The following is a 26596-nucleotide window of genomic DNA, read 5'->3' on the forward strand; positions in this document are numbered from 1 at the left end:
ACCATATACCTTTTAGCTATCATCCTCCTGTGCGCCTCTTCCTCCTAGTCCTAAGCAACCATTAATGTACTTTCTGTCTCTACAAATCTGCCTGTTTATATTTCATATAATTAGAATTAAATAATATATTTTCTCCTCTCACTGTTTGTTTTTTTTTTCAATGTTTATTTACTTTTGAGAGACAGAGACAGAGCATGAGCAGGGGAGGGGCAGAGAGAGAGGGAGACACAGAATCCAAAGCAGGCTCCAGTCCCCAAGCCGTCAGCACAGAGCCTGATGCGGGGCTCGAACTCATGAACAGTGAGATTATGACCTGAGCAGAAGTCGGACACTCAACGGACTAAGCCACCCAGGCACCCTTCCTCTGTTTTTCTTTCTACATACCATGTTTTCAAGGATGATCCGTGATGTCACATATGTCAATACTCCATTCCATTTTATGGCTGAATAATATTCCATTTTAATACCACATTTTGTTTACCCATTCATCAGCTGATGGACATTTGCATTGTTTTCACTTTTGGTTGTTATGATTTGTGTTTGTGTGTCTGTGTCTGTGTCTGTGTGTGTGTGGCCAATAGGTGAGACAATGTATATGAAATGGACAAATTTCTAGAAAGGCACAAACTATAAAAACTGACTCAAAAAAAAATAGAAAACCTAAACAGACTTGCAACAAGTACATAGATTGGAATCAGTTCTTAGAAAACAAAACAAAACCAAACAAAATAACAACAAAAATAACCCATGGGACGCCTGGCTCAGTCAGTTAAGCATCCAACTTCAGCTCAGGTCATGATCTCATGGGTCATGAGTTTGAGCCCCTCACTGTGTGAGCTGGAGCCCTGCTCTGGGCTCCACACTCTCTCCCACTTCTCTCTGCACTTCGTGGGAGTCTCTCTCTCTCTCTCTCTCTCTCTCTCTCTCTCTCTCATGAATGAATGAATAAATAAATAGAAATGTGAATACAGTTTAAAAAAAAATCAGGACTTGATGGTTTCCCATGTGAATTCCAGAAAACACTTGAACATCCATAATTCTCCTATTCTTCAAAAAAAATAAAATAAAGAACAATTCCTGACTCATTCTTGGACGCCAGTATTACCTTGACATCAAACCAGATAAAAATACCACAAAAAATGAAAAGCAATAAACAAATGTCCCTTATGAATATAGGTGCAAAAATCCTCAACAAAATACTAGAAGCAAACTAAATCCAATGGAATATTATAATTCCCATAATCAAGTGGGATTTATCCCAGAAACCCAAAAGTGGCTCAACAGGCAGGAATCAATTAATACAACATATATAAAGAATAAGGTAAAAATACCACATGGCCATCTCAACTGATACAGAAAAAGCAATTGGCAAATTCCAACACATTTTCTGGATAAAAACATTCAACAAATTATAGAGAGAATTTTCCAAATTTGATTTAAAAGGAATCTAGGAAAATCCAACAACTAACACCATACTTAATAACAAAATGCATTCCTCCCAAGATCAGGAAAATAATCTCATTTACAATAGCATTCAAAAGAATAAAATACACAGAAATAAATTTAACTAAAGGAAATATAAAACATGTGTCAAGAACATACAACTAAAAACTTCAAAACAATGCTTAAAGAAGACCTAATTAAAGGGAAAGGCATCCTGTATATTTTGAGACTTCATACTGTTAAGATGGCAACACTCCACAAATTGAATGCAAATGAAAACCACAAGATACCACTTCACATTCACTTGTGGTTTATTTTTTAAAAGGATGGGGGAGGGGGAACCAAGTGTTGGTGGGGATGTGGAGAAGTTGGAACATTCATACATTGCTGGTGAAAACCTAAAATTGTACAACCACTATGGAAAACAGTTGAGTTGTTTCTCAAAAAGCTAAACATAGAACTACCAATTCCATTCCTACCAAAAATCGAACAAACTATGTTCACAAAACAGCAGTCAACGTTCATAGCAGCATTATTCAAAATAGTGAAAAAGTGACAACAGTACAAATACACATGAACTCATAAATGGATAAGTAAAATGGAATATCCACTGAAAGAATATTATTCAGCACAGAAAGGAATGAAGTACTGATTTTACACTACAACATGGATGAACTTGAAAACCTTATGCTAAGTAAAAGAAGTCAGACTCAAAAGCCCACATAATGTATGCTTCCATTTACAGTAAACATACAGAATAGGCAAATCCATAGAGACAGAAAGCAAATTAGTGGTTCCCAGGGCTCATGAGAGAAACAAATGGGAAATGACTGCTTAATTGGTATGGGATTGTCTTTTGGAGTGATCAAAGTGTTCTGGAATTAGATACTGGTGACAGATATACAACACGGTGAACCGGATTCTATACTTTTAAAGGATTAAAATGGAGGATTTTATGTTATATGAATTTTACCTCAATTAAAAAGTAATGAAAAACAACAATGAACTTAAACCTACCCAGCAACTTATAAATTGAAATAATCACAGAAGTCCTTTCAGTATTCTTATGTCTATATGCTCAAAAGCTAGATCTAAAAACAGTTATCATGAGGGGAGCCTGGGTGGCTCAGTTGGTTAAGTGTCTGACTTTGGCCCAGGTCATGACCTCACAGTTCTGAGCTTGAACCCCATGTCAGGCTTTGCGCCGACAGCTCAGAGCCTGGAGCCCGTTTCAGATTCTGTGTGTCTCTCCCTGTCTCTGCCCCTCCCTGGCTCATGCTCTCTCTCCTTCAAAAATAAATAAACAATAAACAAACAAACAAATAAATAAAAACAAAAACAGGGGGGCGCCTGGGTGGCGCAGTCGGTTAAGCGTCCGACTTCAGCCAGGTCACGATCTTGTGGTCCGTGAGTTCGAGCCCCGCGTCAGGCTCTGGGCTGGTGGCTCAGAGCCTGGAGCCTGTTTCCGATTCTGTGTCTCCCTCTCTCTCTGCCCCTCCCCCATTCATGCTCTGTCTCTCTCTGTCCCAAAATAAATTTAAAAAGTTGAAAAAAAAAATTTAAAAAAAATAAAAATAAAAATAAATAAATAAATAAATAAAAACAGGTATCACGAGGTGCCTAGCTGGCTGAGTCAGTTGGTGAAGTATGTGACTCTTGATCTCGGGGTTGTGAGTTTGAGCCCCATGCTGGGTATAAAGATTATTTAAACAAACCAACCAGCCAACAAACAAATAAATAAATCTTAAAAACTGGCATCAAATACTTCACAGCTGTGATGTTATTAACAGTTCTGAAACAGCCTTTAAATTCTATCTACCATAACAGAAAATGATAAGAGAAAAAAATCAAATGTTAATCTTAAGGACAAATTGATACTGATCAATTTGTTGTGCTTTTGTGCTTTTAAGCACAAACAAACCCAATTATTTTAGCAAGCTGAGAGGAAAATACAGCATCTACTACCCTTGCCCTTGGGGACAGCTGTGACTCACCAAGCTTCTCTGGCTCATCAGGTCCCGTGCCTGCAATGCAACTGCTCTCCAGGCCATACGTGGGGTCCACTTTCCCAGAGGCTCGAGCTGCTTCTTGTACTTTCTTGACGTGAGCTTCAACCAATTCCAGTGGTACCTCCTCTCGGACCCGAGAAAACTCCTCTGTACAAGAATCAAAATGCAAGTGTGACCTAGTGTGCAAATATTTGCTTTAACATAGACCACTATGGACTCTGACACATTAGTGTCTTACAAGCACTGACCTTTCTGGGTGCTCAGGCTTATCTATTCCAGCAAAACAAGAATGCCAAATGAGGTAGTCACATATGCTGATGAAATTCTAAGATTGTACATTTTAATTTATGTGTCGCAGTATCCTGCTGTGTAAGTAACAAAGATCTCTAAATTTCTGTCTGTAACAATCAAAATTTCTGCCCAAACTTAACCTAACTCTACAAGCTAGATTGATAGTAAAGAAAATAGCAAGGATTAAACAACCAGAAAGCTGAAAAAGAGTTTATAGTGTGACAAAGTTCTAATTGTAATAAAATCCAACAACGTTAAATGGTTCCTTTTGCTGGTTATGTCAAAGTCCAAATGAATCATAAAATATACGACAAAAAACTGTTTTGCCCCTCCAATTCTTAATAAATGCTCTTAATTTTAAAACTATGAATTTTAAGTGCTTTAGTTAAAAATGTTGTAATACTCTTTAATATGGTAGCTTAAAGAGGTAATGTCTGACTTTCTGCTAACTGAAATAAACATAGCAGCTGATAACCTGCCAGTCAGAGACAACACATATATAAAGGCAAGTACTAGGCTATTATCTGAAACTACTGTGCTGATAACACGGTTCAGGAAAGTCCATACCCAAAGCTGCTTTTGCTGCAGCAGATGCCACACGAGGGTCCACTACGGATGCCAAAAAAGCAACAGTACTCATGACTGGGTTTCCTGATTGACTGAAAGGGACAGGCTGGTAAGCCAGGGGCCCCAGGGAGGCATCCGAATTCTCAAGGTACGGGTCCTCAATAGGAAGCCTCAGAAAGTGGAGGATGCATTCATCCTGAGTACGACTTCCGACATGCTCTGACACTTTGTTCCAATCATCCTTGTACATCTCCAGGGCCTACAACAGAAAAATCCAGGTGCTTTAGTATCAGGTAACAAGGAACTAATACGTAACAATATCAAAAGCCTATGACTGTTCTTAAAAACAGTTCGGGGTTTAAAAAAATAATAATGAAAATGATTATACTTTACGTAAGAAAATAGGCAGATTTGATTGCTTTTCTAATTACATTAAATCTCAGGCAAAAAAATAAAAAACACATATATAAAAGGAAGAAAAAGTGTCTTTCACGAATACACACATGACTGTTTACATACAAAATCCTAGTAAGTCTACAGAAAAATACTAAAACTATAAAGTTTAGCAAGGTCAGAGGATAGACAGGTAACAAAAACTCAATTATATTTCTCTATGTATAAGCAATGAAAAGTTTTCAATAGGAAAAAAGTCTTTAAGATAGCACAAAACCGAAATAACTAGGAACAAATGTAATAAGGAATATGTAAGAACAACATGCTTGAAAAAAAAAAACACGCTGAGAGAAATTAAAGACCTAAATAAATGAAGAGATATACTGTATTCATCCATTAGAAGACCCAATATTATTAAGATGTCAACTCTCTCCAAACAGAATAGCAGGTTCAACACAATCCCATTCAAACTCCAAGTCTTTATTGTTAGAAATTAAGAAACTGAGGCTAAAATTTATGAAGTATATAAATTTCCAATTTAAAAATTTATTCTTCAGAGAAAAATGCTGAAAAACCCTCAAAAAGAGTAAAAGCAGTTTCTAAGGGGGAGAGGGACAGAAGGTTGTAAAGAGAATCAGAAATACGTGGTACAAAGAAAGTCGAGGAATTAACTGGGTAAGAACCTATTCAGTAGCTAACCAAAGCTGCTGTTCTCACAGGATTCACAACCAGGGGCAATTCTGCCTCCTTGGGGACATTTGGCAATGTAGGCAGACATTTTGGGTTGACACAACTGAGGAAGTGCTACTGGCATCTAGTGGGTAGAAACCATGGATGATGTTAAACGTTCTCTTTAATGCACGTAAGAAGAGCCACCACAACAAAAAACTATCTGGCCCAAATGTTCATTGTGGGAGGCTGAAAAATCCTGTTCTAGAGCTTGATTTGCTGAGCTACACTGTGAGCTGAGCTTGTGATGACGATGGTTCTCTCCATGTTTACGTAAGTGAATTCCTAACCCAGGGCTCCAACTGCCGACCCAGGCTTGCCTTCTTTGCTGCAGTGGTAGAAGACTCCTCAAAACCCACACCAGAGAATGATCTTATTTCTTAAATCCCTTGAAAAAACAAAGCTAATTCTGGGTTTCCTCTGGATAGCCAGTGGCCTCAGGTAGTTCTAGAAGGCATTAGAAAAAAGACCTAGAATGTAACAAAAAATAAAAATCAATTTCTCTCACTAAGGTCGTTGGGCCAGAAATGTGTAACTTTAGGGACCACCTTATGTATCTGATTATGGGGAGATTTTCTTAGGATACTCTATCACAGACTTTTCAAAGAAATTTACTTAAAAAAAATTTCTTCCTTTATTTTTTTCCTCATGAAGAAAGTTCAGGCAGTTTTTTCCAGAATAAAGCTAAGGAACCCTTTGACATGCAAAAATCAACAAAGAGCATTCCGAAAAGCATAAGGCTGAGAAACGAGTGACGTTCCGAGCTTGGGCACTAATGGCAGCATTACATAACAGGGAATCAAAGACATGTTTTCAAACAGAACATGGCGACAGACTAGCTGGGAAGGAGGAGGAAGGCTGATAAATTAGCAGACATTTTACAGGAGTATAAAACACCTTCATTCTTCCTGCTATGAGCTGGCTCCTTACCTGCATTCTCAGAATCACCCATCTCTCTCTATCCTTAAATTTATCTTTCTTCCTATTGCCAGAGTGAACTAGGTTTCACACATGACACTGTCTCTCTCCTGCCTAAAATTATTTCCTTGCTCGTTATTATCTTACTGAATGAAGTCCACGTAGGATCGGGACTATGCCTACTTCTTCCACTCTACTCACTACTCTTTCATGTTCTAGGAATATCCAGAAATAGTCTTCCTAGTCATTGTGCCTGTGGACACTTTGCTCTGTACCCAAAATATCATATACTGGAGCCAACAATACAGCTGTCCCATTCCCAGGAAGCCATGCACTGAGTCTCATCCACCCAGCCTGACACACAGCCATCCCTATGTACTTGTCTTGTGCTCTGGGTATGGCTCCAATCGTGAAGCTGAGGACACTGCACTCATTTTTTTGTTTTAACCTGTTTCCGTTGAATCCCTTACCTGCAAAGACTATGGCCTAGCCATCTCAGTCTACAGAGTCTGCCGCGGTGCCTTAAACACAGTAACCAATAAAATTTGCTGAACGTGACCACAGGAAACTGGACTAGACCAGGAAAGGAATTTGTGTTTCCCATGGCTCCAAATGTAAAAAAAAACAAAACAAAAAAACCCCACACAAAACCTGTAAAAAAGGGCTCTTCCTCAAGACAATATTTTTTTTAATTGGAAGACATACTCATCTAAAACGTAATTCAAAATTACACAGAAAAAACAACTCCTTGGGTAGCATATCAAGGAAAGGTGTATCAGGGACATGCACACTACGAGCAAAACTAGATGCTGTTTACGGAGTATCGTCCAATGCTACTGCTTCTGTAATCTAGCCAGTACAAAAAACGTGGGGAACTCTTTCAGTGATAAACGTTAATAACCTTAATGGATTTTATCTGCAGGTACAAGATTTCATGTCCACTAATCATCTAAGGGAAAATAAACACAAGGCATGAGAAAACAAAGCAGGCAGGAGAAAGACTGAAGTTAACAAGGGAGGAACCAATAAGCTCCCAGACTCAGGTCTTGTCAATTTCAAGCCCAGGGACAATTATAATGACCAGGAAGACAACTGTTACAAGTTGAGGACTTAATATTGTAAAAGCCTCTTTAAAAAACCCCCTTAATCACTATGAAATAGAATGCTGACATTTCTTCTTCCATTCTGGCACCCTGAATCTGTCAATGCAATGTCAAACTGCTCAGAAGACTGAGTTATCAGCCTTTTGTGACTTAAACTGGTGACACATTTTCAGGTGAAACCCCTGGAATTCCTCACACATCTTACAAATGAAATCTACTCAAATAAGTCTTGATCTTATGCAATGTATTTTTTCAAAAAGCTAACAGAAAGCCTTATATAGCCTTCATGTCTACCAATTCATTCAAGGTCTTTTCAAATTCCATTTATTCATCCAGTGTGTAGATTCTATTTTGGTTATTTGCAAAGCTGAAACTATGCCTCCAATATATGTAATAAAACATTGTACTAAACAAAATCACAGATAATAATCTGCAGCATTCCACAGAAGAGCTGTGTGTGTTTTGATGAGAGACCATATCAAATAAGGTGTTTTTAAAATAAAAGCAGGTGGTCTCAGAAATAATATAAAATAGTTGGGGTGCTGCCTGTGTGATATACTTGTCTAATAAAATGATATGATTGGGGGGGAAACAATAAACCTTAATGCATCTTCCAGATTTATCTATTTATTAGGAAAAAATTGACTGGTTTTGGTCATTTGGTTATAAATCCTTTAAAAAATTTTCATCTCGGGGCACCTGGGTGGCTCAGTCCGTTAAGTGTCTGACTTCGGCTCAGGTCATGATCTCACGGTTTGTGAGTTCGAGCCCCGCGTCGGGCTCTGTGCTGACAGCTCAGAGCCTGGAGCCTGCTTCCAATCTGTGTCTCATTCTCTCTCTGCCCCTCCCCCACTTGTGCTGTCTCTCAAAATTAAATAAATGTAAAAAAAAATTTAAAAAAAAATTTTCATCTGGCTTCATATTCTTAAGTTATTAATTATCAATAAATAAACTACAGAAATAGAAGATGTTAGTGGTAAGCAATGCTGCTGGGGCACCTCTGTGTAAGCAGAGACAACACCTGTTGATTCAACTGCATGTTTATTTATTTTTATTTTTTTAATTTTTTTAAATGTTTATTTATTATTGAGAGAGACAGAGACAGAATGCGAGTGGGTTAGGGGCAGAGAGAGAGGGAGACACAGAAGCAGAAGCAGGCTCCAGGCTCTGAGCGGTCAGCACAGAGCCCGACGCGGGGCTCGAACTCACGAGCTGTGAGATCATGACCTGAGCCGAAGTCGGACGCTCAACCGACTGAGCCACCCAGGCGCCCCTCAACTGCATGTTTAAAAGAAAAACCAATCACTCTACAGGTTCCACCTGCAGGAGGAAAAAAATGCACTATTGTGTAAGGATACTGTGGTTTTCTTGAATATATTCAGGATAAACAGCAGCTCAGCCATTCTGTTCTCACTCTATTCACTATTCTTAAACATAGAAGAGAAAATTTTGAGTGTCAATGTATAGAAAGAAAAAGAACTGGTAAGAACGATACTCCAATTGGTGCTGTACAACTAATTACTCCCTAAAGCCCAAAGCAACATGAAAGTATATTCCCTGCCAAGTACTAAAAACTTTAAACACATTAAGTAAATGTCCAGGGCAAATATGACTAGACAAAACAGTCCTGAAATAAATAAAAAGTGGTTCAGAAAAGAAGCTCTCTGCATATTACTGATAACAAATGAGTAGATAAGAGTACATCAAAATAGTGGTAAAAACTTGGGGCGCCTGGGTGGCTCAGTCTGTTAAGCATCCAACTCTCGGTTTCGGTTCAGGTCATGGTCTTGCAGTTCGTGAGTTTCAGCCCTGCATTGTGCTCTGTGCTGATAGTTTGGAGCCTGCTTGGGATTCTCTCTCTTCCCCCTCACCGTTCGTTCTCTTTCTCTCTCTCTCTCTCTCTCAAAAATAAATAATTTTGTTTTAAAGTGTGGTAAAAACTCAAAAAGAAGAAATCTTTTTGAATTTTAATGCAGAGATATTGAGAAGACAGAATAAGGAAAAGGAGAAGAGGGATGTAAAAAAGAAAAAGAAATAATACACCACTAAAACTTCTTAAACCAAATACAACTGTTGGAAAAACTCAAAAAACAAAATTAAAAGCAATACAGAAACATGAACCATCACAAGTCCCGCTTTGGGCAAAACACAAGCCCTGGGTGAGTCCTGCTTCTCTCTATCTCTGTCTCCCTCCCTCTCTCTCTGTCCCTTGTGGGATATTCTCATTCCCTCTCTCTCTCTCTCTCTGCCCCTTGCTTACTTGCTCCTTCTCTCTCTCAAAAAGAAAGGAAGGAAGGAAGGAAGGAAGGAAGGAAGGAAGGAAGGAAGGAAGATGAGCTATCAGTAGGTCCAGTGTATCTCAGTGTGGCTCGGAGACCCATGGGGCACCATATTTTTCAGGGGAACCAAGAGATCAAAACCGTTTTCACAATAGCAACAGGACACTGCTGCTTTTTCACTATGATGACACGTGCACGGTGGATGCTAAAGCAGTGGTGAGTGAACCACCTACCCTCAGCATGAATCAAGGCAGTGGCACCAGTCTTTTTTTTTTTTTTTTAATGTTTAGTTTTGAGAGAGAAAGAGAGAGCTCGTGCGTGCAGGGAAAGGACAGAGAGAGGGAGAAACAGACACAGAATCCGAAGCAGGCTCCAGGCCCTGAGCTGTCAGCACAGAGCCCAGTGTGGGACTCGAACTCACAAACTGCGAGACTATGACCTGAACTGACGTTGCATGCTCAACTGACTGAGCCACCCAGGTGCCCCAAGAATATCTTAATAATCACCTTCTTCTTCACTGCCACACTCACAAAAATAATCCAACTTTACTGTAAAATTATTAATCTTACAAATTTAAACATCAAAGTTCACTTGTTTTTAATATTTGGTACTATGAAATGTGAGGTACACAAGAAAACTAAAAATCAACTATCCAAGCATGATGGCTGTCTGAAGGAAAAGCACTGTGTGATCATTTGAGTTTCAAGCTCAACTAGCCATTTTCATTGAAGATCATTTTTTAAAAAAATTTTTTAATGTTTATTTTTGACAGAGAGAGAGAGAGACAGAGCATGAGCGGGGGAAGGGCAGAGAGGGAGGCCCAGAATCTGAAACAGGCTCCAGGCTCTGAGCCGTCAACACAGAGCCCGACGCGGGGCTCGAACTCACAGACAGCGAGATCATGACCTGAGCCGAAGTCAGACACTCAACTGACTGAGCCACCCAGGCACCCCGAACATTTTTACTACCATGTAAATGCTAGCACACCATGGCTAACACACCATGGTCTGTAGGCACAGATATCTGGCAGACATTTTCTGATCAGCACGGGAGTTCTGATCTGCTCCATTTCTGACCTGGGCCAGTTCACCCTGCCTTAGGGATCATGGTGGTCCCTCGCTCTAGGAAGTCATCATACTGATGCCAAACTTAGTACAGACACCCAGCTAGCACAGCACACTCCAGTCCTGAACCTAAGACTTAAGCAACCCTCCTGCCTCAGCCTTCTGGGCACCTGGGACTAACAGGCACTCACCACCACAACAGCCTGGCAAATGTTTTCTTAAAAGCAAACAAGATTGTCAAAAGTGTCACTTTGAAGAAAACAACTGAGTGCTTTTTGCCAATGATTAAGTGAAAATTAGAATTCTGAAAAATACGTACCTGCCATGAAAGCCTCTCCTACAGGAGTATTTATAATTATCTGAAAAGGTCATTAAGATATTCTTTGTGTTTCCAAATACACGTCCAGATGATACTAAATGGTCCTAATGTATTTTAACTAAAACAACATATATGATGAAAAAAACAAATATGAAAATCCAGCTGTATTCTATTAAGTCAAACATTATAGATATGGCTAACGGGTGACACCACACTTTTTACTAACACACTTTTGTTTTTCAAAATCTATTTCTGATAAAAATTTTTCATAAAAACTTGCAATGGGTTTATTGTTATTTTTAAGTAAATTAGTTTCCTCAGTTTTAATTTACAATACAGAAAATACTGATTAACTCACAAAAATTCTTTGAAACCTCAATGTAATTTTTAAGAGTAGAAGTATATCCTGAGACCAAAACGTTTGAGAACTGCTGACCTAGTCTAATCTTCTATTTGATGCTTCATTTCTGAATTGCAAATGTTACACATGATATACAAGTTTGGATCAGATGAATACTCCACTGAAAATGAGCTCTCTTCCTCTGCAAGTTCTTTGCTCTAAATGTTATAAACAGAGCAAGCACTAGAAGTTACCAGCAGCAATCATACCTCCCTCCAGGTTGACCCCATTAATGAAACCAGAAAACTCGTTCTTTTCCCAGCACCACCTGCAATACTTGGTGACCACTGAGACCCATTTTGATTACTGAGATAGAAGGGAAGACTGATGAGGGCCTTCTGGTTAAGCTTTTCATCCCAAGAAGAGCCCCAGAAGAGGCCCCAGAAGTGCCATTTCCAATTTTCTTACTGTTTTGAACAGGGATATGAAACCAGTGAATAAATCAGCCTTGCTGGGAGCAGAAGAGAACACAGAGAGACAGAATGCAGACAGCTAAAGAAGGAAAACAAAAGAAGAAAGAAGCTAGGAACCTGATGATGTACTTGAGTAGTAAAAAGTATGTTGGAATTGCCAATCTAAAGATAGCCAGTTGAACAAAAAAAAAACAATGTCCTTTTTGGTTTAATCTTTGCTAGTTACATCCTGTTCTTTGTAGGCAAAAGCGTTCCTAAGAGATCTAACAGTACACTTCCTCATTTGGTCCTAATTTGGTTCTCACACGTACATTCTACCCACAAATACTATGTAGTACCATGCAGTCTTCATTTTACCCAATCACTGTTCTGTAACTAAAGATAAATGTCCTCTTCAAAAATGGTTGATAAATATGGAACCTAACATTCTCTTACTCTCCAGAGTAGAAATAATTGCTAAGAGTTACTTGTGTAAGTATTTTCAAGAATCTCCAAAGACATGAAGAATTCCAAAAAGTATTCAACAAGCTGACTGACATATTTTGAATTACCACTAGTTTACGACAGTGTTCTACTTTCAAGAACAAACAGTATTTTCAGTGGCAGGCATCTTCATCTACTTCTCTGGAATGCCTTCTGGGAAATATGGAGGTTGTACAAATGCACACCAGCACCAGAGAACTCATCTACAATGACCGAGGTGGGCTAAGTTACAAAAACAACAACTGGAATCTGAAGAAACATTCCACTTCAAAGTAACATCTGCTACTCAAGGTCAGCAAATTATTTTTACATGGGAATGAGGTGCCAGAAGTGCCAAATCTTCCAATTTTGGAGGAAAAGTTACAGATCTAGACTACTTGTGCAAAGCCGAAATAATTGTTTAATATTGGCAAAGATTTAAAATGAAACAACCCAACCTGGGCCAAAATAACACATATCCAGGTCTGATCTTCCCTACTGATAGCTAGCACATCACTTCTAGGTATGATATTTAAATAATGATGGACCAAGAAAATTCTCTTAAAACTCAATACATGGTTCAAAAAACTTCAGGATTAATTCCAAAGGTGTACTTCAAATGCGAGTCACAGAAACTAAGCACCCACCTCCTGTGTGGATAAAGGGGCTCCACTATTAATGTGCTTACCTCCAGGAGCAGAAGGGTCTCCTGTTCAGTCCATTCTCTTCCAGCACTAGCACCTTTACTCTAAAGAAACAAAACCAAAAATTAGACACTCACTCCTAAAGGCTGAGCATGGAGCTCAGCAGGAGTTTCTTCTAAATTCAGGGGGCTGTTTTATGCACACAACCAAGTAAGTCCCTAAGCAGTAGGTGGGACACCTGACTGGCTCAATCGGTACAGCATGCAACTCTTGATCTTGGGGTTAAGTTGGAGCCCCACACTGGGTGTAGAGATTACTTAAAAATAAAATCTTTGGGAAAAAAAAAAAGTCCCTGAGCAACAGAAATAAAACACTTGAGGATTCTAAACTTCCAACAGAAAGGCAGACCTATTTCAAAGATTTCTTGTTTTCTATTAAGGACTCATAGACCACTTAGATATGTTGTTTCTATTATTTTGAAATTTGACAATACTTTTGAAGCTACAAAGGCACAATATTTAAAAAAAAAATTTTTTTTTCAACGTTTTTTTATTTATTTTTGGGACAGAGAGAGACAGAGCATGAACGGGGGAGGGGCAGAGAGAGAGGGAGACACAGAATCGGAAACAGGCTCCAGGCTCTGAGCCATCAGCCCAGAGCCTGACACGGGGCTCAAACTCACGGACCGCGAGATCGTGACCTGGCTGAAGTCGGACGCTCAACCGACTGCGCCACCCAGGCGCCCCTAAAGGCATAATATTTTAATGCATACCATGAACTGGTTGGATATCATAAACGTAACACAAACATTTGGTATAACTTGAACACAGTACTTTTTCTAAGATTCAAAGACAAATTGTACTACACATAAATTACTCTGGAAGATTCTTTTTTTTTTTTTAATATTTTCATGCTTATTTATTAAAAAAATCTTTTTAAATGTTTTTATTTCTTTTTGAGACAGAGAGACAGAGCATGAACAGGGAAGGGGCAGAGAGAGAGGGAGATATTGAATTCAAAGCAGGCTCCAGGCTCTGAGCTGTCAGTACAGAGCCTGATGCAGGGCTCCAACTCAGGGTCTGTGAGATCATGACCTGAGCTGAAGTCGGACGCTTAACCGACTGAGCCGCCCAGGCGCCCCTGTTTATTTTTCAGAGAGAGAGAGAAACTGAGTAGGAGAGGGGCAGAGAGAGAGAATCCAAAGCAGGCTCCAGGCTCTGAGCTGTCAGCACAGAGCCCGACATGGGGCTCGAACTCCATCCAGGAGAGAATGATCTAAGCTCAACCAACTGAGCCACTCAGGCACCCCTTGAAAGATTCTTGATTCCAATTGCAACAGCTTCATATTTTCAACATCTCTTGAATAAAATAATCACCAAGTAATTCCCTAAACTGCAAATCACTCCGTAAGAATCCCTTTAACTGGGGGTTGAGCCCTGGACTGTTGATTTAGGCTCAGGTCACGATCTCAAGGTTGTGGGATCAGGCTATGTGGGCTCCATGCTAAGGGTGGAGAGTGCTTGGGACTCTTTCTCCCCCTCTCTCTCTGCCCCTCCCCCTCTTCTCCCTCCAAAACAAACAAACATTTTTAAAACAAAAATCCCTTTAACTGACAACTCACATGAGCATGGGGGGGTATAAGAAAACCAACTTTGTGTTACCTAAAAACTAAGATTTATCAATTGATTCATACTTCTGATTTGTACACCCTGCTCCCTTCAGAGACTGTCAGAAGACTGGATGTGTGGTATACCTGACATTATTCTTTACCTGCAAATGTTATTAACTCAGAATATACATTTTAACATATCCCTTCTCTGTAAACTCTATTTGGGTAGATTATAGTTTTAAAAATGAAGAGAAAATTTCTATAGTCTGTGATTTCCTTGTTTGTGACAACAAAGCCTCTCAATTTGTTGACTCAACCTTTCTGCATGCTGTGTTACATACTGTGGGTAAAAGTTAAATTATGATTTGCTAGGTTTCCATGGTATTCAATACATATTCTGAAATTTTTGCAAAAAACTGTACTAAAAATAACTACTTTAACTAGAGAATAAAGAGGAATTGAAACATTGTGGAATTAAGCATTGTAGAATTAAGTCTTAAAGCAGGACTTTGTGAGATGGACAAAAAGGCATGTAGCTAGAACTCATAATACATTGCTCAGATTCCTTAAGGATTACTTTCTTTTTAATGACTTCTATTAAGTTTACTTATTTATTTAGAGAAAGAGAGGGAGAGAGCATGCAAGCGGAGGAAGGGCAAGAGAGGGAGAGAGAGAATCCCAAGCAGGCACTGCACTGTCAGCACAGAGCCGAACGTGGGGCTCAAATTCACAAACCATGAGATCATGACTTAAGCCGAAATCAAGAGTTGGATCCTTAACTGACTGAGCCACCCAGGTGCCCCATAACCCTTAATGATTACTTTAAGACAAGTTTCGGGGCGCCTGGGTGGCACAGTTGGTTAAGCGTCCGACTTCAGCCAGGTCACGATCTCGCGGTCTGTGAGTTCGAGCCCCGCGTCAGGCTCTGGGCTGATGGCTCAGAGCCTGGAGCCAGTTTCCCATTCTGTGTCTCCCTCTCTCTCTGCCCCTCCCCTGTTCATGCTCTGTCTCTCTCTGTCCCAAAAATAAAATAAAAACGTTGAAAAAAAAAAAAAAAAAAAGACAACAAGTTTCATCTTTTAATGAACTAATCTCAGAAATGACTGTCAATCAGACAGAGGAACAAAATTCCAAGAGGAACAACATTCATTAACATTTCATCTAAATTCTAAGGAAGGAAAACCTGAATAACAGGAAAGATCTGTATAACCTAAACATGACATTTATTAGGTAGGTGTGTGGCAGTGAGCATTTCTCCACGTCTCAGCCACAAAGGTACAGTTTCTACTCTTGATAAAAACTAGCTCTGAGAAGGGTGCATAATCTCATCTCATAATCCTTGAGATGTTTGTGGGGGTTGTGCATGGTTTTAGAAATGCTTTCTTTGGTGTTTACTAAGGCAGAATGTATGTTCAATAAAAAACCCAAACCTTAGGTATACAGTTAGATACAATTTCACATATACGCCCACATAATCACCTAAATCAACATCTAAGGGTTCTCTCCTTTAAACCTCAAGTTGATACCAACAGGAGTACACACTATTCTGACTTCTATAATCATAGGCTAGTTTTTCTTGGATCTGAACTTTGTAAAACCATTCAGTATGTAGTCTGTGGGTCTGGCTTCTTGTTTAATAGTAGGTCGATGATATTCAACCACACTCTTTTTATGAAGTCATTTCTTTTCATTTTTGTGTTAATATTATATTGTTTGAATAAACTACAATTTATCCATTTACATGACTGATTGTTTATGGTTTTTGGCTATCGTGGATAAAGCTGTTAAGGACAATCATGCATATTCTTTTATACATTCATTCTTTTTTAAACTTATTTATATTGTTTATATAGCCAGAAGCTCAGTGACTGTGTGTGTGTGTGTGTGTGTGTGTGTGTGTGTGTGTGTGTGTGTATTTATATTTAACTATAAAAGAATATAATAGTTCTCTCCACTTTTATTTTCTGGAAGAGTTTATATAGGTTGGTATTATTTCTTCCTCAAATGTTTGGTACAAATGCATCAGTATAATCATCTGGGCCTAGAGTTTTCTTTTCAGAAAGATGTTGAAATATATATAGATATAATATATACAAGGCTATTCAAGTCTATTAGTTCCATATGGCTACTATAATCAAATTCTCACAAACTTGATGAAACATTCAAAATAACAAAAATTCATTCGCTCATAGGTCAGGGGGCTAGAAGTCCAAAATCAATACAACCAGGACAAGAACTGAGGTGTCAGCAGGACCGTACTCCCTATTCATGCTCCAGAAGAGAATTCATTCTCTGCCTCTTCCACCTTCTGGTGGCTGACTCAGAACTCCTTGGTTTGCAGCTGCCTTATCTGAACCTCTGTGCCTGAGGTCACACTGCCTTTTCCTCTTCTGTCTTCAAATCTCTTTGGATTTACCTCTTAGAAGAACACATGTCATGGCACTCAGGGCCGACCTGGATAATACAGCGTTATCTCATCTTCAAGATCTCTAACTTAATCACATCAGCAAAAGAACTTTTTTCCAAATGAGGTAATGTTTACAAGTTCCAGGCATCAGGATCTGATTTCTTTGGAGGACATTTTTCAAGCTATTACATTAGGTTACCTATTTCATCCTGAGTAAAGTTTTTTATTTTGTTGCTTTCAAGGGGTTTGTCCATCTTATCAAAGTGTCAAACATATTATTATCAAGTTGTTGATTATATTTTTAATATCTTTTTAATGTACAGAGAATCAGTAATATATTCTTTCTTTCCTGATTTGTAATTTGTGTCTTCTCTTTTCTTCTTGATCACTCACTCTGGTCGGAGGCTTATCAAATTTACCGATCCTTTCCTTATTTCGTTAATAACCATCTCCTTATTTTGTTAATTTTCTGTATTGTTTTTTTGTTTCTGGTTTCTAGTTTCATTTTGTTGTGGTTAGCTAACCATATTTACTTCACGTGTATGAAATCATACAACCACATTTTATAGTATCATTCCTTTAAAATTTCTTGAGAGTCATTTTATGGCTCAGAATTGAATATACTTTGGTGAATGTTCCCCAAGAACTTTAGTCTTATCTTACTGACCTACCTACCTACTTATTCTATCAATTACTAAGAGCAGACTATTGAAATCTCCAACTACAATTCTATCACTTTTGCTTTATATATTTTGGAGTTTTTTAATGAACTATACACCTAATTAGGGCAATCATGTCCTTTTGATTAACTCCTTTATCATTACGAAATGTCCATGTTTAATTCTGGTAAAATAATTTCTAATGTCTCTTTTCACTAGTATTAACATAACTGGTATTCCTTGGATTAATGTCTAGAAGGCACGTCTTCTCTCATTCTTTTACTTTGTAATTAGATTTCTTACAGACAATTTATGATTCTTAGTTTTTTATGCAATTTGATGATCTCTGTTGCTTAACTGAAATATTACAACCATTTACAAATAAGGTTATTACTATCCCCATGGTCATATGTAAACCTACCACCTCCCTATTTTCTACTCATCACATCTACCCCTTCCTTTCTCATTCATTCCCTCTTATGGGGTAACTTTTTTTGAGAAGTAACTTTTTTGTGGAGTATTATTCTGTTTTTATCTCCATTACTGACTTACTAGCTATAGGTCTTTAAATACTCTGTGACTTAGAATCCTCATCTTTAACGTGTCATGGTGTATCCTCAAATACCATATTAGGTGCCATATATATGGCATAAGAACTTTAATATAGTGTACTTCCATTTCCCTCTGCTGTACCTTGAGCCATGTTTGGTCCTTAACACACATTGAGAACCTAGAGATATACTGTTAGCATTTTTGGTTTAAGTAGTCTATTACCGTTTTTTTAAAACTACAAATCAGGAGGGAACATCTTTTATTCTGACCCAGGTGCTGACCTCTTCTGGCATTCATTGTTCTTCCATGTAGATCCAATCCCCTTCAAAAGTATTTGGAAAGTGTTTGCCAAAGTATTATATACTTTAACCTGAAGCAGCATTTTTTATCACATTTCTAAATTATATCAGGAGTTTAACTCCATGTAATTGTCTTTCTGCCATTTTGGTCATTTCTACATGTTATAAACTCCTTAAAATGATCACTGCTTAAACAGTCTATATTTCTTCATATTTAATCGTACATTCATTCGTCTCCCTAGACGTATACCTTCCTAGTCTTGTGGGTCCATCAGGGATCAATATCCTTCACCCAAAAAAACTTCCCTCAGTTTTCCTGTACTGTGTGCTAGTGAAAACCTAACCCCATTCTCAATATCTGCCCTTTCACTCCTGAAAGGTATTCCTACTGGATACAGAACTCCAGACCGACAGCTTTACCTTCAGCATTTAAAATGTTACTATGGTGTTGGAGTGCCTGGGTGGCTTAGTCGGTTAAGCATCTGACTTCAGCTCAGGTCATGATCTCACGGTTCATGGGTTCGAGTCCCATGTCAGGCTCTGTGCTGACAGCTCAGAGCCTGGAGCCTGCTTTGGATTCTGTGTCTCCCTCTTTCTCTGCCCCTCCCCTGCTTGCATTTTCTTTCTCTCGCTCTCAAAAAATAAATAAACATCTGGCTTCTGTCATGTCTGCTGAAAAGTCAGACATCAGTTTTATGATTATTTCTTTGAATTTAATGTGTCCTTCTCCAACGCCACTCACTGCCCAATATGGTGGCTACTTTTAAGGTGTTAGTTTTTTTGTTTTCTTTTGTTTGAGAGAGCATGCATGTGTGTGAATGGAGGAAAGGGGCAGAGAGAAAGGGAGAGAGAAAATCTCAAGGAGGCTCCACACTTATCCTGGAGCCTGAAAGGGGAACGATCCCACAAGACCCGAGCCGAAATCAAGAGTCAGATGCTTAACCAACTGAGCCACTCAGGCGCCCTGTTTAAGATGTTAGTTTTTAAGGTAAGTTTAAGCATGATGAGCCTAAACATGTTTTCCTCTGTATCCAAATGTGGATCAGTTTAGACTCTATACTGAGTTGGTATCTTTTTATTATTTATCAAAAATGATTAGCCATTACATCTTCAAATATCACTTCTGTTTCATTCTTTCTCTTTTTATAGGTCTCTAATGATAAACATGAATTCTTTTTACCATTTCTCACGTGCCCTTTAAAGTCTGTTCTCTTTGACCCCCTCCGCCACCTTGATCAAATTTATTTTTCTCTTGGTGCTTCAATTTCAAGGTAGCTACTAACCTGTCTGAGCTCACTATTCCTGTCTTCTGTTGTGTTTAGCCTGCTGTTAAAACCACCCAACGAGGTTAATTTCAGGCACATTTTTCAATTATACAATATTCCTTTGAGTCTATATATTCCAATTATGTTGAAATTCTCCACATTTTCCTGTTTTAACATATTATTCATCATTACTTTAACATACCTACATTCTAACCATACAGAAAAAGTGGTAAGATAAGTGATTGTGGTTTTATAAAATGCCAATAGATTAATTAGAATGCTCACATTCTTATGCCATAGAAAGTTACGTTTCTTATGAAAACTGATACCTCTTACAAAGAAGAATAAAGAGGACATGCTGCATTGCAGCCCAGGTGGGTCTAGAAACAAAGTCCTTACTTTTGCTAAGGTTTTCTTGGAGTAAATGTCAGTACGAAGACCAAAGTTCTGCAAATCAATTGGTTTTTCCTTGTTCTTCTCAGGAAAATTTAACATCTGCTGAGCAGCAGGGACCTAGGAGTCAGAAAAATGATGAATGGCTTTATTAATCTCTACAAAGTTAAAGGGATAGAATTTTTAAAGCACTGTATAATAGTGACACGTAGAGAGATTTCAGAATAAAAAAAATAACCACACCTTTGCCCTACACTTCTAACAACATTTCAACATAGGCAACAAAGGTTGCGTATAAGCAACATTTTTTTGCCTCATTTAAATCCCAGAGAAAATCGACAATAAATTTTCTTTAATATGCTACCCCATTTCACAGTGAAGAACAATTTACACCTTAGACTCATGTTATTCCAATTTAAGGCTATATAAAATCTGGTTGACATAGTAATTTTTTCAAGAACATGTGTTTGTTCACTTTCCAAATGTTAGGAAGGGGAAGAAGTTTCATACAGTGTATAATTAGTGTAATATTAAAAATGCCTAATATTAGGTTATTAGAGTAATAATTACAAAAACCAGAATTATAATAATATTTGTGTAATCATTAATTTACCTGAGGTGATCGAAGATGTAGAGGCACAAGCCCAGAAGGGGTATCAGCTAATACATTGAAATGAGGAGTAGGAGGAGGTCCCATTGCCATGGGTCGACTTTCTGGATCCACTTGGTAATTGACAAGCCCCCACTGCTCTAAAAAGGCATGAACCCTGGAAGAGTAAAGCTCTGAAACTTAACATCTAGAGACTGTAACTCACTTCCTCCATTAACCATCATCACATTTCACTAAAAAATCAAAACAATAAAACAAGTAAAATGTTCTCTATAGGCTATGAAGCACCACAAAGTTAACTGACAATTTTGGTTTGTTGTATGAGGGACAATTTCTACAAACTCAACATCATGTTGATAACATAACACCCAAAACCTAATACAAAGCCTGATTATTTCCATCACAGAAAGAAGAAAACAAATGTTCACTTAAGTCCATGGTGAAAAAACTCACACACAGGCCAAATTCAAACCAGGAGATTCCCATTTGATTTGCTTCTTTAGACAGATCTAGTGTAGAGAGTTTATCCACTCTCCAGATCAACCCACTCTCCATCCCTGGTCATTTTACGATTTTACCATAAAATAAAAGATATCAAGTGTAAAATCTTAAAAAGAAGAGAAAATGCCAAGGTATTAAAAATACTCAACCCCTAAATAAAAAACATTTGATTAAGGTATTTTATCAACAAAGAAAATACCCAGTTGGATCAATCAAACATTAAACAGCAATGAATCAGTAACCACCTGCAGTGAAGTGTCTAAGAAAAAGTCAGGCATTTTACCTCATCACAGCACACACATCTCCAGTCAAGTTTCGCCGACAAGCAGTGCTGGTTAAATATTCTTGGGGGTTTAGGCGATATGTGTCAATCATAAAATTTCGATATGCCAAGTATCTAAAAAGCAGTGGCAAAATTCATAAGGTGAACACACATCCTTTCAGAAATAATAACTCATAGAGCCAATAATCTTCTGATTCCCTATAACCAAATCCAACAAAAAGTTTATATTCCAACAAATACTACTGAGTGCTCACAGTCATTAATGTAATTAAGGATAATAGCTAATATGCAAAACAACTATTCACTAATATTAACGATAAGTAACAGAATAAAACAATGAAGTTAATGTAAAGTAACATAGGGGTGTCTGGCTGGCTCAGCTGGTGGAGCAGGCGGGTTTTGTGTTTAGAGACAGGAGTTTGAGACCTACGTTGGGCATAGAGTTTACTTAAAAATATGGGGCGCCTGGGTGGCGCAGTCGGTTAAGCGTCCGACTTCAGCCAGGTCACGATCTCCCGGTCCGGGAGTTCGAGCCCCGCGTCAGGCTCTGGGCTGATGGCTCAGAGCCTGGAGCCAGTTTCCGATTCTGTGTCTCCCTCTCTCTCTGCCCCTCCCCCGTTCATGCTCTGTCTCTCTCTGTCCCAAAAATAAATAAAAATGTTGAAAAAAAAATAGGTTAAAATAATAATACGAGCTAATATAAATACAAGCTTGATCACAGGGGTGAATGGATAAATAAACACCTGGTTATTTATGCTGTGTGCAGAACTACTGTGTATCCACAGTAATTCATTTAAACCTCATAATCTCTCCCTAAGGAAAGGTACACTATCATCTCATTTACCGATGAAGAAACTAAAGCACAGAGTGATTAAAGTATGTGTCCTAGGGGCTCCTGGGTAACTCAGTCAATTAGGCATCTGACTGTTGAGTTTGGATCAGATTATGATCTCATGGTTTGTGAGTTCGAGCTCTGTGCCGGGCTCCATGCTGATAGTGGAGCCTGCTTGAGATTCTCTCTCTCTCTCTCTCTCTCTCTCTCTCTCTCTCTGCCCCACCCCACCCACCAAAATAGATAAAATAAAAATTTTTAAATATATACATTAAAAAAAAAAGTGCCCTAGACCACAAGGCTGGTTAAGTGTGGAGCCAGAATTTAGCAAACAGAGTGGGGGGGGGGGGGGGGGGCGGGCGGGGGGGCTGCTCTAGAATCCATGCTCTTAACACGTGCTGCCTCTCATTTCTATATTCTTAGTAGAGCCACATGTTGATCTGGCTCTGACAATGGCTATATACCCAGCCAGGTGATGAGCAGAACCGATGAGGCCAAAATCAAAGCTAAAACAAGAACAGATAAAAAAGGAGAGAAAAACTGGGATTCGGAGTCACAGGAGACTTATTTTACAACAAACCCAAACACTTCTGTGACAAAATATTTATTCATTCATTCATTCATTTACTTATTTATTACTGTCTTTTTTAAGCAACAACCTTTTTAAATTGTGAGCAAGAGAGAGAAGATATGTGCAAGTGGGAGAGGGGCAGAGAGAGAGTGGGAGAGAGAGAGGGAGAGAGAATCCCGAGCAGGCTCTGTGCTGTCAATGCAGAGCCCAACTTGGGGCCAAATCTCACAAAATGTGAGATCATGACCTGAGCTGAAATTAAGGGTCAGATGCTTAACTGAATGAGCGACCCAGTCGCCCCTCTGCGATAAAATATTTAAAACAAGATTTTAAGAAGCTACAGACCTAGCCACAAAAGAAAAACAAAAGTCTGGCAAAGTTAAGGTGGGCTACATCAGAATAGAAAAGGTACACTGCTCAAAAAAGGTCTAGTATACGCATAGATGGATAAATAAAAGCCGTAAATTTTCAGATTTAAGCGGACTAAAATGATAAACTGTGCTTTTAAACAGAAGACTGTCAAGAACCAGAAGTATTTACAAACGCTGGCAATTGGCAAATTAGCTAGAAGAATATACCATGTCTCACTAGATGGAAAGACTATCAGGGTTTCTTATGCCAAATCTTTGACTGTGGTTTTAAATGAATCCTTACACTTTTGTTATGGAAAGGCTAGAATTATCTAAACTTACAACCTCAAACTATTGTGGACAATCTACTATAAGAAAATATTTATTATTCAATTATCTATATTCTGTCATGCGTTCAATGTGGAAAATCACCCTTCCCAAACAATTTAAGCAAAAGACATCTATTTGTGAAGTCACATGAGTATAACAAGCAATGAATTAATACTATAAAGATAATATATGGAAAAGTATTTATAGTATGACAGGTGTGGATTTATTTGGGGGCAAGGGTTTCCAGAAATGTGTATTTAACAGTCACCAGGCAAATATACAAAAATACTTCCCCAAAAGATTCTTCCATCTCCAAAAAGGTTTTTATCTCCAATGCAAAAGCACAACAATGCTTTATGTAATTAAGATCAATTTATAGGCAGCTATGTCATCATATCTGGCATTCTTTCAATTAGTAATCATTCATTAAGAAAACAAGATAAAGATTCCACCGTCTCTCAGATTATCATACATAAACATACATAATCTATAACACAAATTGGGAACTGTTAAGGAGAAACCTCAGCTCATTTTGGTGAATGACTATTACTAATTTCAATCATGGCTGTAAGAGCTCACATGCATATAGTTCAAGATACAAATGGAAGAAGAAAAAATGTAGAAAAAATTCCTTTACAGCATGGAATTCTGTGCGGCTGAGGTATGAACACTGTTCTGCATGGAGTAACATATTTGCAAACTTCCAAACATTAGCAAAAATGAGTGTTTGACTCTTGGTATCAGCTCAGGTCATGATCTCACGGTTTGGGAAATAAAGCCCCAAGTTGGGCTCTGAGCTGACAGCACAGCACAAAGCCTGCTTGGAATTCTCTCTCCCCGCTCTTTATGCCCCTCCCCCACTTACATGCTCTCTCAAAATAAATAAATACTTTTTTAAAAAATTTAAAACAATTTGAAGAAACCCCTGCCAAACACATGCAAATTAACAATTTCTCTACACTTCAGCCCCATTCTAAAGTAGTAGTATCAGGATTACATCTTTATATTTCACTCACATTTCTGGAGTCTTGGATTTGTTCTTCCCATTGAAAAATTCAGGAAGAGCACGCCGTTCAATCACGTGAATACTGGGGAATAAAAAACAAAAAGTCCTCTTAAAAAAATAAAATCTTAAAATTTAAGCTAAGTAATTTTCAAAGTAGAATTGATAAATCCAAAAGGCAAACAATTATTATTTTTTTAAATGCTTGTTTTTGAGGGGAGGGACAGATAGAAAGGGGGACAAAGGATCCAAAGCAGGCTCTGTGCTGACAGCAGAGAGCCTGATGTGGGGCTCGAAGCCACGAACTGTGAGCCGAAGTTGGACACTTAACCACTAAGCCACCCAGGTGCCCCTCAAGCATTATTTTAAAAAATCAACTAGCTTGCACAAGTTCCTATGTATGAAGAGCATATGATAAAGGTTTCCCTCTCTAACCCTCAATATGTAACTGTAGTTTTTCTATTCCCATAACCAAACTCAAAAACTTCAATCAACACACTGAAAGCAATACATTTTATTATGTACTTGACATAACATATCATGACCACATGATGAACCACAAAATACTAAAAGCTCTTTGGATACTGGCTGACGAACATTGTAGCAGCTGGCACAGAAACAAACTGGTGAAGTGAACAACCAGCCAAAAGATGATGGAATTTACAATGATCAGTTTCTTGGGTTTTTCATATCAATGCAACTTTTTTCCAGCCCTCAGAAACTTTGTGATAAACTTTTTTTTTTTTTTTTTTTAAGATTTCAGTAATCGGGGCACCTGGGTGGCTCAGTCGATTGAGCGTCCAACTTCCACTCAGGTCATGATCTTGCGCTTCTTGAGTTCGAGCCCCGTGTCAGGCTCTGTGCTAACAGTTCACAGCCTGGAGCCCGCTTTGGATTCTGTATCTCCTTCTCTCTCTCTGCCCCTCCCTTGCTCACACTGTCTCTCAGAAAAAGAAAAAATAAATAAACATAAAAAAAAAGATTTCAGCAATCTACTGCCTTTATAAAGATCATAGAACAAGGGATGCCTGGGTAGTTCACTCGGTTAAGTGTCCAATTTCAGCTCAGGTCCTATGTCATGGTTCGTTGAGTTTGAGCCCCACATGGGGCTCTCTGCTCTCAGTGCAGAGCCGACTTTGAATCCTCTGTACCCCCCTCTCTCTGCCCCTCCACTGCTTGTGCTCTCTCAAAAATAAACATTTATAGGGGCGCCTGGGTAGCTCAGTCAGTTAAGCATCCAACTCTGGCTCAGGTCATGATCTCATGGTTTATGAGTCTGAGCCTCACATCGGGCTATATGTTGACAGCTCAGAGCTGGAGGCTGCTTTAGATTCTGTGTCTCCCTCTCTCTCTGTGCCTCCCCTGCTCACACTCTCTCCCTCTCAAGAATAAACATTTAAAAAAATTTTTTTAATTAAAAATATAAACATTTATAAACAAAGAAATCAATCACAGAACTAATTTTTACTATTTAGGTAAAGGCCCTGATAATTTTGCAAAATGTTACAGATGAAAGCACTATAGAGACCATGTAAAAATCAGGCCTCATGAACTATACAAATGACCCACCTGTGTATCTAGCACAAAGGTTTTGACACTACTACAAATCAATGTTTTTACTGATGACACTTTCTAGTTTCTCAGTGGCTTTCCAGATATGCAACATGTACTGGTTACATAGAGAAGAGCAAATCAGTAATCTGTGAATGTAACTAAAAGCATCGTTTGGCTGGTTCAGTTGTAGAGCATGTGACTCTTGACGTTGGGTCATGAGTTTGAACCCCACATTGAGTTTACTTAAAAACCATTCATTCTTGCATTATTTGGGAACATATAAATTGTTTGAACTGGATCTGTACTGCCAAATACTATAAATACAATGAATTACCTGGAAACTT

General features: G+C 38.5%; 1 protein-coding gene across 4 annotated transcripts in view; it reads right to left on the bottom strand.

Moving 5' to 3' along the window:
• SMARCC1 (SWI/SNF related, matrix associated, actin dependent regulator of chromatin subfamily c member 1) overlaps positions 1-26596 on the bottom strand; it is a 177755-nt gene that overhangs the window by 73676 nt on the left and 77483 nt on the right. For all 4 annotated transcript variants that reach the window (XM_043587288.1, XM_043587289.1, XM_043587290.1 and 1 more), the window contains exons 15-21: positions 24712-24783; positions 21613-21726; positions 20832-20985; positions 20225-20338; positions 13079-13138; positions 4311-4569; positions 3438-3599 (exon numbers count right to left, since the gene is read on the bottom strand). In XM_043587288.1, the coding sequence (XP_043443223.1) occupies positions 3438-3599; positions 4311-4569; positions 13079-13138; positions 20225-20338; positions 20832-20985; positions 21613-21726; positions 24712-24783 (935 nt within the window). The remainder of the gene's footprint in view (positions 1-3437; positions 3600-4310; positions 4570-13078; positions 13139-20224; positions 20339-20831; positions 20986-21612; positions 21727-24711; positions 24784-26596) is intronic.

This window comes from Prionailurus bengalensis, chromosome A2, assembly GCF_016509475.1.
Source record: "Prionailurus bengalensis isolate Pbe53 chromosome A2, Fcat_Pben_1.1_paternal_pri, whole genome shotgun sequence".
NCBI classification, from domain to species: Eukaryota; Metazoa; Chordata; class Mammalia; order Carnivora; family Felidae; genus Prionailurus; species Prionailurus bengalensis.